This window comes from Centruroides sculpturatus, unplaced genomic scaffold (assembly GCF_000671375.1).
Source record: "Centruroides sculpturatus isolate CEXI.00-Female unplaced genomic scaffold, Cexi_2.0 scaffold27, whole genome shotgun sequence".
NCBI lineage: Eukaryota > Metazoa > Arthropoda > Arachnida > Scorpiones > Buthidae > Centruroides > Centruroides sculpturatus.
In genome coordinates, this window is record NW_019384318.1 from 386,494 (window position 1) to 399,811 (window position 13,318).

General features: G+C 31.3%; 1 protein-coding gene and 1 long non-coding RNA gene across 6 annotated transcripts in view; both read right to left on the minus strand.

Moving 5' to 3' along the window:
* LOC111624049 lies at window positions 1-714 on the minus strand. 2 transcript variants are annotated; one of them, XR_002756509.1, is made up of 2 exons: window positions 503-714; window positions 1-110 (listed from the first exon to the last, which is right to left on the minus strand). It is a non-coding gene; the product is annotated as an uncharacterized LOC111624049 (long non-coding RNA). The 2 variants fall into 2 exon arrangements; XR_002756510.1 differs by having other exon boundaries at window positions 196-714.
* A 3,655-nt stretch (window positions 715-4,369) lies between these two features.
* Window positions 4,370-13,318, minus strand: part of LOC111624371 (cytohesin-1-like) — a 78,868-nt gene continuing 69,919 nt past the window's right edge. For all 4 annotated transcript variants that reach the window (XM_023367198.1, XM_023367206.1, XM_023367215.1 and 1 more), the window contains 3 exons: window positions 8,472-8,548; window positions 6,883-7,103; window positions 4,370-4,566 (listed from right to left, as the gene is read on the minus strand). In XM_023367198.1, the coding sequence (XP_023222966.1) occupies window positions 4,494-4,566; window positions 6,883-7,103; window positions 8,472-8,548 (371 nt within the window). In that variant the 3' untranslated portion in view covers window positions 4,370-4,493. The remainder of the gene's footprint in view (window positions 4,567-6,882; window positions 7,104-8,471; window positions 8,549-13,318) is intronic.

The following is a 13,318-nucleotide window of genomic DNA, read 5'->3' on the forward strand; positions in this document are numbered from 1 at the left end:
CTTATTATTGGATCTTTAGGAAATCTAAAATAACTGACTTTCCTGTCTAATGACTTTGTTTTACAATAGCTGTTATCACAATTTGCAACAGCACACGTTGCTCCTGGCATCTAATAATAATAAAATTTAGGTATTTGCGTAAATATGCATATTTTAAAAAGTTATATTAATTAATAATAAACAATATTCTTTTACATCTCAAGTTATCTTAAAAGTGTTACCATTCTGTTACCGGCCAGCTTATTATTTGTAGTCGTCATTTCATTGAGCAGATACTATTTTTATACATGCAGAAAACTATTCTTAGTATTTTAAAGTATTTTATTAATAAATATATTTTATCCGTAACCATATTCTGTAATTTCTACAGAACGAAGAGTAAAGACTACAACAGAATATCAAACTGTTCTAGGAACACTTTTGTTACTTCCGAACAATTTTTATCGATATAATTATCAACATAATTATGTTTAATAATAGCAATAAGTATAGATATATTTACCTTCGAAGATTATGAGTCTAAAAACGCTCGACAAATTAAAAAAAAAATAGTTAAATTCCAAAATTTCCTTCCCTCGCTTACAGTAGTGAAGCAGTCGCTAGACCTTGGGCTCGACTACGGATGACGTATATCCGGAATCTGGCAGGAAGTGGCTAAATCGGCTGTATGAGGCAACCTTATAAATCTAAGACCTTGGTCCTGACCTTCTTATACAGACCTTGTTTTGCACTAGTAGCCCGGGACGCCCCCTAGTGGGCGTTCTTTACAAATTTCCATGAGCCATGGTTCCTTTGACTTTTTTGTTCCTATCAATATGCTCTACAGCTCTGTTAAAGTCCCAATCGCGTCATACGAATCGATATTTCTACCTATCAATATGCTCTACAGCTCTGTTAAAGTCCCAATCGCGTCATACGATCTATATTTCTATCTATTAAACATTCTATAAATACTTTAAAATAGTTTAATTTGTTTATTTACCTTCGCTTGTAAACCTCGATTTTAAATGTATCCGCCATTTTTTCAATAAATTTCCCGTGAGTCAATGCGCAACGTTCACTGACTTGAGTCACGGAATGTTGTAAACGTGCGGCGCGAGGTTAATCAAGGCATATAATAATTATTTATACCATTCCGTGGTATAAATAATAAATTCCTATTACAGTACAAATAAAAATAATTTACTGTTAATTTAAAATCATCGCTAGGGCGCCTCTAGTGCCCGTTTTTGGCATACCGTTACGCGGACGGACACGCGTTCAATGAGTTATATAGATAGATATCCGAGTTGCTACATTACCATCTGATTTTTGTTATCAAATTTATTCGGTTGCAATTTCGCCATGTTAACATTATATAAATTAAATTTGATATACGAACAAAAAAATCTATATAAAGTAACAATGATATTTAACCCCCTTTGTAATAACACCCGTTATATCAATAAAGCTTGATTAAATAAATAGCAGGAATGCTTTGTCAAATTACAACGTTAAGCAACGAACTTAACTGTGTTCGTTCCACGCTTGTGATGGCGACTTCCGTCCGGTGCGCGCATATACTGGCTTCACTTGTTACCAGAGCTGCCACTCCAATATTATAGCTCCATAAGTCTTATTGTAGAAGTTTATGTAATATCAGAAACGTAATTAACGCATGCCTATGTTATTTAAATCCACCGTGCACGCGTTACAGTAATAACCCGAGTTACGAAAGTAATGCGGACCGTAGACCTTTACGTAAGTCGAATTTGTAAATTGCCTAAGTGTAACTATGTAAATGATTACAATTAGCTTTTGAGGATGATGCTCCATCCTTATGTTTAGGTGGTTGTTTTGTTCCATAGCACTGGTCTAGTGAAAGCAATTAAGCTTGAATAAAAGACAATAACAGCTAATTGATACACTACAGTTTATCTTCCTAGAATTCTGGAGTCACTGAAGTTAATCTGAGGTTAATTTTGCTTCATGATAATGCTTCATCGCAGACTGTTGATTTCCTTCAAGCTATCAGAATCATTGCCAAATCTGGTGAATTTGCTGGATGGTCAATGTAACTTCTGGCTACATTTTAATCTCAAAACATTTGACGGATCGCAAATTTAACAGTTACGAAAGCTTCGATTTCATCCTCTGAGTATTTTGATAGCATTCCAGAAAATGAGTGGCGTCATGCTTTTGATCTTTGGAAGGAGCGACTAAAGCGCATTTTGGCCAGTGGAGAGTACTATGAACATAAATCTTATAATAGAAATGGGTTGATGATAATAATTGCAGAGCCCAAACAATTAGAAGTTGAAATTTGGTACACAGTTAGGGTACAGTACATCAGAAGGTGCACTACGAAGGGATTTTTGGAAATACCTCCTTCGGGGGAGAGGAAAGAGTTAAGTATTACCCGAAGAACTCGGCTTTTACTGTACTATTTTAGATGCGGTTTTTTGCGGGAAATGGAACAATTTTTTAGACCCATTTAATGATGATAAGTTATGGCAACGCAACACTTGGGCGATTTGCTTAGGGGGATGCCTTTCGGGAGGTCTTTTTTAAGGGAAACTGGCCCCTATTTAGGCGTTACAGGCGTGGAGAAAATCCGGAAAACTCCACGTGGCCAGCCTGTCCGAGTGAGGCGCGAACCCCCGACCGAACTCCCAGTATTCAGGGAACGAAGACCGCTTGGCCGACCCATCTAATAATTACAGAATTACTCTTTATAGTTATATAGCCGATCTTACCCGTTTTCACCGGGTGCAAGAATTAGGTCCCCCTCTTCCGAGGTTATCTTACGTAAGGGCTTATCACACCGAACAATTAATCTAACACACTTTTAAAATTCTTTAAATTGTGTACAGTACAGTAGATGAATATAATGTTTTGGATTGGCTACTGGGTGTGATCTTAATCTTTGCCCGAGTAACGCCGGGCTCGTCTGCTAGTAAAAAAAATATTTTGTTTTAGGCCTTATATTATGCAAAATTTTCAGTATCACCCTCGTAAAATCGAATCGTGTTTACGATTCATTTTTCTTTTGCAAAATCAGTGAAAACAGTTACAAAAATGCGTATATTGGCAATCGTTCCGCGAACACATTGTATTATATTTCCGAATATTCTCATGGCGAAACGGTAAACAAAGCAACGATCATCATGAAACCGCGCGTAGATCCTTAAATTACGTTTGTCGCCAGTTTACAGTAATTTTTCCCGTTACTCCTTAGAGAAAAACACGACGAAATACACAATACATTTTAAATTTAAACATTTAATCAAACCTTCGTTAAAAAACTTAAATCATGATAGAATAACTTTATACATATATATATATTTTTTTTACTACAATTTAATTCTTCTTCTTAGCACTTATATAGCAAATATATCCGAATTACTTCAAAATATCGAATTATATTGTTGATATCGTAAAGATTTAATGGACAATTTATTCAACTGAATTCTTTATATACTTATATATATGTGTGTGTGTGTGTATGCATGGAGTGGGATCTTTTGGCCATCATGCTGCTGGACTAACGCTAATTCTAGATTTTTGGTAATGGAAAGTCGGGTTCTCCAGACGTCCGGATATTTATAATATATTCAATTTATATATATATATATATATAATTACCGCAGCTTCTTTTCTCTATATTCTTAAAACTAAATAAAATTTTTTTTACCTTTTTTGGTTTTTCTTGGAGAAGATTATGGAGCTAGAACATATGTATATAAAGCGGTCTCACGAATTTCTTCTGACTAGATACGAACGAAAACCATCGACCCGGTTAGCTCCTAGAAATATAATAATTCTCTATATAAAGTTTACGCGATGAGAAATCTAAAAACGAATGGCAGGATAATTAATTCGCACGTAATTCGTTAATTAAAACAATATATTAACATATACATATATATTCTGTGGATTAGAAGGTTGTGCGGAAAAGTCCATACCAACGATCCTGTCCTGGAAGGGGAGGAAAAAGGTGTTACAGACGACGGGGGGGAGTGAGATCGTCTTTGGTTTCGCCGATCCTGCTGGGAGAAGAGAACGTTCTAGTGAACGCCAAGAGGGAAGAAAATCAGCTTTAGAAACTGGCACGGGACTTTCCGGTAAATTAAAACATTTACAGTTTTTACCATCGGATGGCAAATTTTTTAAATTTTGGATCCGGAGTTCCGTTGATCGTCGTTATTATTAATGGGCTCCGCATTGCGTGTGCAAGTGTGTGTACGGATTTATAAAGACTGACGAAAAATGACAAAGACGTGCAATTTAGTGTTTTTGTCGATGCTACGAATCACGTACTGTACACTTTTTTTAGCTAGACATTACTAATAAGAAAAGTTGGGTGATACGTGATACCCTGTTTCTGATATTTTTTCCTTTTTGCATTCTTCCGCGCGACGGTTCGTCACGTCCCGGAAGAAAGGTCACTTTACAGAACGTGTGGTAATCACATGGAGACGTAATCGCTGGGTAAACGAAAATCTTGTCTTCTATCATTTCACGTGCTGCGCTTTTCTCTTCCTGGCTGCCAGCATGTCGTAGAATGGATTGTGACTGATACTTTGCCTGAAAAATAATAAATATGTCGTTTACTACTAGAAACGATTTGGAAATTTTTATAGGTTTTAATTTACGTACTTTGTATTATCGATTAACTCGATCGTATTTATGCACGAGTTGTTTGGAGTAGAACGAAATTGTACGCTTGCGAGTGTAACGGTGATTACAAAATGAAAGCAAAACAATCATTTATTGCAGGAAGAAGAACATATGAAAGAAGGTTTAGTACCCTGTCTGGCCACCTCTAGCGTGAATACGCGATGCGATACTGGCGAGAACAGAGGCATCTCGCTCCGTAGTTGCCATAAGTGGTCCTCTACTTTGGCCGAACTCCTGTGCCTTCCCAGGTGATCCTGGACGTGTTAGATTGGTGACAAATCGAGGACTGGGCTGGCTGGGGAAGCGTGGTAGCGGGACTGACATACTGCTGGGCTGTCGTATGTGATGGCATTCCTAGACTATCGTGCTGGCTGTAGGGGCGTTGCTCCAAAGTGCAGGCAAAAGTGAGGGGTTTGCCGTTGGGCCTTCAGACACCGACAGGTCAGATCCTGTTGGGAGTGACATGCTCCAAATGGAGGAAGACCGTGGGTAGCTGTCAGTGGCAGTACATGTAATGGCCTCTGTGATGACAGTGTTTTCGTAACTATGAAAGGGCATTTAAGACTGCAAAAATTCATTTTATATGTCTTTGATTGGTATTTTTATATTTTTAAAAATACAAATACTGTGTTATTCTTTGTCTTCAATAGTTACAAATATATTCAGGCAGCATATTTAATTAATTTAAAGATGCATGAGAATATTTTAACAATGCCTCCAAAATTTTCTCAGGTTTCTTTTTATAAAATGTATACAAGATATTTACGGGTGATTTTTGATTAAATGACCCATAAGTTTGTCACAAGTGAGAACTTAACAGGACTGGCTCTTGTAATTGATATTTATAGATATGTAATTATATCAAAAGTACTTCGTCTTCAGTCTAACTCTATGTACACCTACACTGAGTAAGTAGAAATTATGGTACTACTTGATAAGTCAAATTAATAGATTAGCAATTTGATATGGTTCCATAATGGCGTAGTGCTATTTTAATTGAATTACATAGGGTTTGGCAACTGGTTATAGATTACAAGAACAAAAAAAAATGTATGTATAATATGTCAAAACATCAGTATCAGTTCCAGTGTGATTATGGCAATCTGATACTGCATCAAGTTAGCCAAGATATGTGAAGATCAACAGTGCTCATTTACAGTGGTAGTAGACAACAGAAGAGTTGAAGAATACAGTGAGAGTAGTTTTTTTTTTTTTATCACATTATATTTTATCTCTGCAAAACATTTTGGAAAATTTGTCTTTATCAGACTGCCGTGGTCACAATGGAACATTGATCAATGTTCTGAATAAGTATAAGGCACGTTCTTGTCTCTATTTAAAAAAAAAAAAAAAAACACAGGATGGCATGATTTCCCAGATACCCTGCATACATTCTGCAAGTTCCTCCTCCTCTATACTTCAAAATCAGTTTGTACTATTCCACATGCAAATCATATGACTTTTCTGAAGCTCAGATTAAGCTTTTGAATCTTGAGCTTCAACAAAATAAATTTCTTCCAAATTAGTCTGCATTATTTTGGCAATAGCTTTTTAGGAGAAATGAAAGTATACTTGGCTGAGACTTACCAAAACCTAGTAGAAAATATTTTCAGAAATTTCCTACTAATATTTCCATTGTCATTAGGCCTAGAGAACTGAATTTTGAAATTAAATTTTTTGGAACTACAATTGGTGTTTTTCAATACTTTTAGTAATATAATGTAATAAAAAGATATTCATGATATTATAAAATGAAATATCACTTTTGGATAGCTGTTTTTATGTTCAAGTATGTCTTGTCTCTTTAATCTGACATTAAGTTCGGTAGACTATCATTACAGCTTTCAGGTTAGACACTTCTTTTATTGTTTCCACATATGCATTTCGGACTTATATAAATGTTAAGTCCCTCTTCAGTGCAATACTATGGTTCTGTCTTTTAAAACCACAGTGTACAACGGGTAACATTGGAAAGAAGCATATGTGGAAACAATAAAAGAAGTGTCTAACCTGAAAGCTATAATGATAGTCTACCGAACTTAATGTCGGATTAAAGAGACAAGACATACTTGATTATAAAATGAAAGCTTACATTCAATACAGTATTAATAATAATGTATTGAAACACCTATTGACAACTATTATACAACTACTGACATATTTTATATATATATATAATAAAAATAATTTGAAAAGTATGTTATTAATATGTTATTGGAATACCTTATGCATTTAATCCATTCTTCTTTCTCTTCTGGGGTGGCAGCCGACATGCGATAGACCGTGTGCTTTCCCTCGACAACCTTTCCTTCCGAATCGGTCTTGCAGGCTTTGATCACGTCATTTCCCGTAGAATACAATTCGAAGCAATTTGGTTTGTTGCGATCCTGCACTTCTCGCACCTGTACGTTTTCCAGAGGGATGATGCCACGCGGTTCCTTATCCTAACAAAGAATCACACATTATTAATAATAAAAAAACAAATCAAATGCATTTAAACGTACAATGCAATATGATATTCAGTAAATGACACTAATAACCATAATGCCAAACTATAATTTTATCATAACAAATGTACATAGAAAATATAATTCTTTATACTTTGGAACTTATATTCTTATCTATACAAAGTAGAATTCACATCAGACTCGTGTATGCAACATGTCAATTCTTGAACAATAAGGTTTAAAATCATGAGTGTACAATTCTAATATTCATAGAATTAAATACTTTACTAATACAGACTCCATCAACCCTTCTGTGAAGCCAATTACCCACTAACCATGCATTGTGTGTTGAAAAACCAAATAGCATTACTTACCTTATATGAAACATTAGAGTGCAAGTTACCTATAAGAACAAACTGACTGTTTCCTGACAACTTAAAATTTGGAAAAGTTTTTCTTGTATAATAAAGAAACAGACATTAACAAATATTTAGGAATCCTGGATATTAAGATACATTACTTACCATTTATCATAATTATTAAGCAAAAAAGAATATTTAATATATGATTTTAAAAGAGATTAAAATACATACTAAATTTTAACCAATCAATTGGAAATTTGATATAAAATAGTTCTCATTTTGTGTATTAGCAGTCCAAACTTAGAGAAACTTGAAAAAGAATTATAACAGACCAAAGATAAGTTTAATTGAAATACAAGAACATTAAAGCTAAACAAGATTAAAAGATCAGGAAAGCCCACCATGGTATCAAATTCTAATCTTTGATGAATAATTTGTTCTATTTCAAATAGTTGCTTGGATTAATGAAGTAAAACTTGCATGATACATAATCATGCATTTTCTATATAGCATATTTTTTATTTTATAATCCTGTAGACTGTTATATTAAAAAGTGTAAGTAACAAAGTTTTGCAAGCACTTGACTTTAGATATGCAATTTAAACTCAAAGCACAAAAAGGTTTCATTAAAAATAATTTCAAAAGCTGCTAATATTGATAATCAAAATATTTGTATTACTAATATAATATGTTTAAAAATTCTTAGTGTGTACTTCAGAAATTATACATCTTATCTTATGCATACAATGCTGCATATCAACTAATTGGATAATAATGATTTTAATATTCCATGTACATTTTCAATAAATTGTTCGTACAAAATTAGAATATTCAAACACCTGGCATTAATTATAAATGTTACCTGCAATTTCATTTAAGGGCAATTGCTGCTAACAGCTATAAATTAACTTATAGCTATTCTGAAATTCATCAAAACTTTTCACGTTACATATTCTCTGTTTAGTTTGCAATTAGATAAGAAAATACCAACAGTAATACTTACTGTAGTATATTCAAAATAGTACAGGCAGTTATCATTAAGAATGAACCATCTTCTCTTCCAACTTTTGTATCGTCCACCTAAAATGCGTAAAAGATGCCAATTAGTAAAATTTATTTCGTTCCTTAGCATTAGATAAGTCATACATATTTCACAGGCACATTACAATTTGCACAAAAATAAAAATGATATAAAATTTACATCTCCACTTTAAATAAAACATGCTGTAAACTTTAACTGTTTAGACATGAGCATCCAGCAGCATTTCTTGACAAAACAAAGCAACATCCAATAAACAACGCTCACAAATCTGATTTATTGATAAAATTTAAAAAAAATATATATATATGCAAAACTTAGAAATCAAAGCATTCATTAACATAAAGAGTGCATTATCATAACTGTGATTACATTCATCATTTAAAAACATGTTGGCACTCCTTATCAAAGTAAAAAACATAGAAATTTCTATTTATATATAATTAAAAACTTCAAGAGGAAAAAAAATTGGTGATGTGTGAAATAGATCATTAATTCTAGATTGGTACTTTAAAATGTCAAAAAATATCATTTCAGTGCTCTGAATAAATTGAATAATCACAAAATACAAGTCATGCGTGAATAGGAATAAATGTATCGATTATATACAACACACGACAGAGTGCAACTCTAGCACAGAATTGGTGTGATATGAAGCAAAAGCACAGAGAGATGCTAAGCTTAAATGGCAGTAATAAAGACGTGAATGTTTCATGACAGCACACAAAGGAGCTCCTATCTTCACTTACTGATTTTAGAGCTCCCTTCAGTGATGCATAAAACAGGGCAAAAAAATGGCCCAAATATTAAAAACATTTCTCAATTAATTATATCATCTTTAAAAAATTAATAATTAATAATTGAATAAAATATTCATATATTCAGTTAATTACTTGTAAAGTTAACAAAATGATTATATTTTATAAATTACAAAAATTATGTATGTCATTCTTTGATATTACAATAGTATAAACTATTAAATTTTAAAATCACTAATAATACCTTATCTACATTTTTCTCATTCATATATTTAATATTTATGTTAAATTTACTATATAAATATATAGGTTGTAATAAAAAAATAATCTAGAATAAACAAAATATTATTATTTACATAAAATTATATATTTTACATTATTTTCCGGTATCCAAAATTTTCATACTGGAACTTTTCGATACCGCAAAATAAACTTGGTAGTGGATACATATTAATCAAAAAGTAAGAACAAACATTATTTTGTACAGATTTTTTAAGATTCTGCAATATTTTAAAATTGTGACAACAACATTACCTTATTTCTAATAATATATTTATATTATAACAAACAAATAGTACTAACAATAGTCGGTAAAATATTTCCCCATCTGCTGGAGTACAACAAACAAAAGATTTTATCTATTGTACTAATCAATAATACATTCAACACTACCTCTTTCCCACTGAAAGTAAATTCTGACAGAACAGTTGTTCTAAGTCTCCAAAAAACCAAATTATGATATTTGTTGGCTCATGGATTATATTTTAAATAAAAGATGTTCTTATTTGTTGTACATCATCTTACCTAATTTAATAAGATAGGGAAAATTATTTTCCTTGGTATACTGTTGGGTTAAAAATATTTTCAGTGGAGCATTGTTATTCCTGTCCTTAAACTAATTTTTTTTTAAAGTAAATTTCTTTAACTTTAGATTAATATAAAACATTTAACATAGTAATTTGTTCTTGATATTTCATTTGATTGGCTGCATCCTACATTATTTTTAACCAAGTGGGAATTGTAATCAACCTACCACTTGTTCCAAACATAACTGGGTTCCTTACATATCTCATCAGTATAAGAAATCCAATGAATATGTAGGTTTCTTTATTGATATGATCAGACTGACATGCATGACATCTGCAAACCAGATGTTTATTAATAACTCTTCATTGTCGTAGTTCATGGTTTGAATGTAATTTTATATTCTGTAATGTTTTGTCAGTCTTGTTTTAGTTTATGACAATTCTTTGTGACATTAATTAGTGGCACAGATTGAGATTTCTGAAGTCACCACACATACATACAGTGCTACTATTAAAGAATTCAGATATATGTCACTAATATATCCTGTCACATATTTTGAAAGAAAGAAATAATTGTTAGATGTAAAAAGACCATACTGCAGTAAATGAAAATAGTGAAATAATTAGGAAATAGAATGCCAGTGTATCTTTAGTACTACTTATTTGTCTTTACATTACAAAATTTATTTAATAAAGAATAACATTTACCAACAATATTCTTAAAATCAAATGACAATTTTTAATTATTATATGTCAAACATTTTAATTTGCAATACCATGTTAACATAATATAAATTTAATTATACTACCTTAATTTTTAATATATTCACAAATTATTGTTTTCTTAATCCTATATATAGTTTTTTTCTATTATTTTACTTTTTAATATTTTTTTTTGTAATAATGATAAATACATAACAATAAATTTTAAGATATATAAAAAGATATATAAGCAATGATATAATAATAAGAATATACACAGTGCCAATTAACTAATGAGACTTTTTTTGAAAAATAAACTTGTTTGTTGTAACAGAAGTACTTGTTTTCAAATTAATTCCCATCGTCTCTAGGATCAATGTCAGTATTTTACAGACTGTCAAAGGCATGCTGAAAATCTTCAACTGAAAAATTATTCAGTTGCTCAATCAATGGCTCCTGGATGCTTGCCTTTCAAGGCAAATTTGATTTTCAGAAAACTATAAGAGCCAAATTGGGAAAATAGGGTGGCACTGAATGACCATGGTTTGTGTAGAGGCCAAAATCTAACAAGTAGTGTGTTATTGTACAAGAAAAACCAATCCTTGTTGACAAATCATTTGTTTCTCACTTCCCACATTTGTTCTCATAACTTCTTCAGATGTTTAAATAATATGTAGCATTAACTGTTGCCTCTTGGAGGACAAATTCTCTAACTTGACCTCACAATAACTGAATGATCTGACCTTACTGACAATGAGCAAATCATTGACAAACCATGTCCTACTCAAAACATTCATTGCCAAATACAATTTTAAAATCAATAAATTTGCATGGGATTTTCTCCTAATTCTAAGTAAAATTTGATAATTAACCTGTGACTCCATATTGCATTCGTGTTCTTATTTCTACACATAGCACAAATATGAAAGTCCAGTCTTATTATGTAATTGGCACATTGTATTCACAATCAATAATGGTGTATACAAGGTAATGGAATTATTATTATAAGCTTAGTCAAAGTAACCACAAAAAAATAGGAAAAATATTGAATTAAATAGAAATATAAAATTAATATTCAATATTATTAATTATAATTACTACTATTATAGCTATACTACTGTATGATTTCAAAGTGATAAAATTTTTAAGTCAGTTTAGACATCATTTCAGGAAAAAACAACCCAAAATGATAATTGCAGCAATTTTGATGTGTGTTTTAGTGAAAATTCATATTTTTATTTTAAATCTAAACTGTGTTGATTTCCAAAGCAGACTGTGTATTAAAAACTGAAGTTAAAAAGCCATAGGAAAAGCTACTATTTTATATCATTTTTGTTAATTCCTATTAACATATAAACACACTCACATACATAACTACAACTATGTTTTAATTTGTTCATTATATAATTTATATATATAACAAGTTCTCATTTAACGTCACTGAAGAAAGATACAAATACATTCATAAACACTTAAAATTATTCTTGTCAAATTTTCTTTATAAACAACAAATGAAATTTTATTTCATTTGTTGTTTATAAAGATTTTATTTCATAAAATGAAAAATAAATGCTAGAAGTAGCAAACACAATCCAATAGGAAACTTAATTCTTGTTTATCTCATTTAACCTATCGTAAAATTAAGCAGAATTACATGTAACAAAATCAATGTCTTAGATTCCAAGAACATTACCGATATGTTCCTGGAAACTAAGTGAGGACTTGCTGGATATATACATTATGGTCAATGACGTGAGGATAAAAAAATCATACGAAAAGCTGGTCATTCATGACATTTGCACATTGTACTGGGCAATGATGTGAATAAACATTTCTAGTTGGATTATATGCATTAAAACAATATCTCTGCTAATTGCCATGACAGTTCATCATTAAGCAGTCACTGCACTAAATGTAATGTATAGTCCTTCCAACTTGTTATTTTCAACTATTTAGTGAAATAGTAATAATAAAGCACAACACTTTCTTTAAAAAATTTCTTTTAAGTTTCATATTTCATATCATATATGAATTTGTTTTGGCTGTATCTGAATTAAGATAAATTATGATTTAAATCAAAATCACTTATCTTCAGCTAATTTGATTTACAAGTGCATTAAAGATGTGCCAATACATACAATAATAAATTTTCTCTTATTTCTGTACATATAATTAACATTCAAGAATAAATAGTTAATGTTAATTAATTAAAAATAGCTTTATGGTTTATATATATATAATAACACAAACATTAGAAAATGCAAATATTTTCTGATAATTTTACTTTAAAAGAGCAGCTTTTCAATCTATTACTGTATTTTTGCAGAATGATCAGCATGCCAGTCTATCTGGGGAGATGGCAAAATCAGATATTTCTGTATGGTAAAAGCTGGCATGCCGGTTTGAGTGAGGTTATACATCCCTCTCTAGAGGGCACATTAAAAAAATAATAATAAATGAGTTACATCACATAAAAATGAACAATTTTTTATTCTAAAACTGTGAAACTATCAGCATTACATCAAAAAGTATGAATATAATTTTA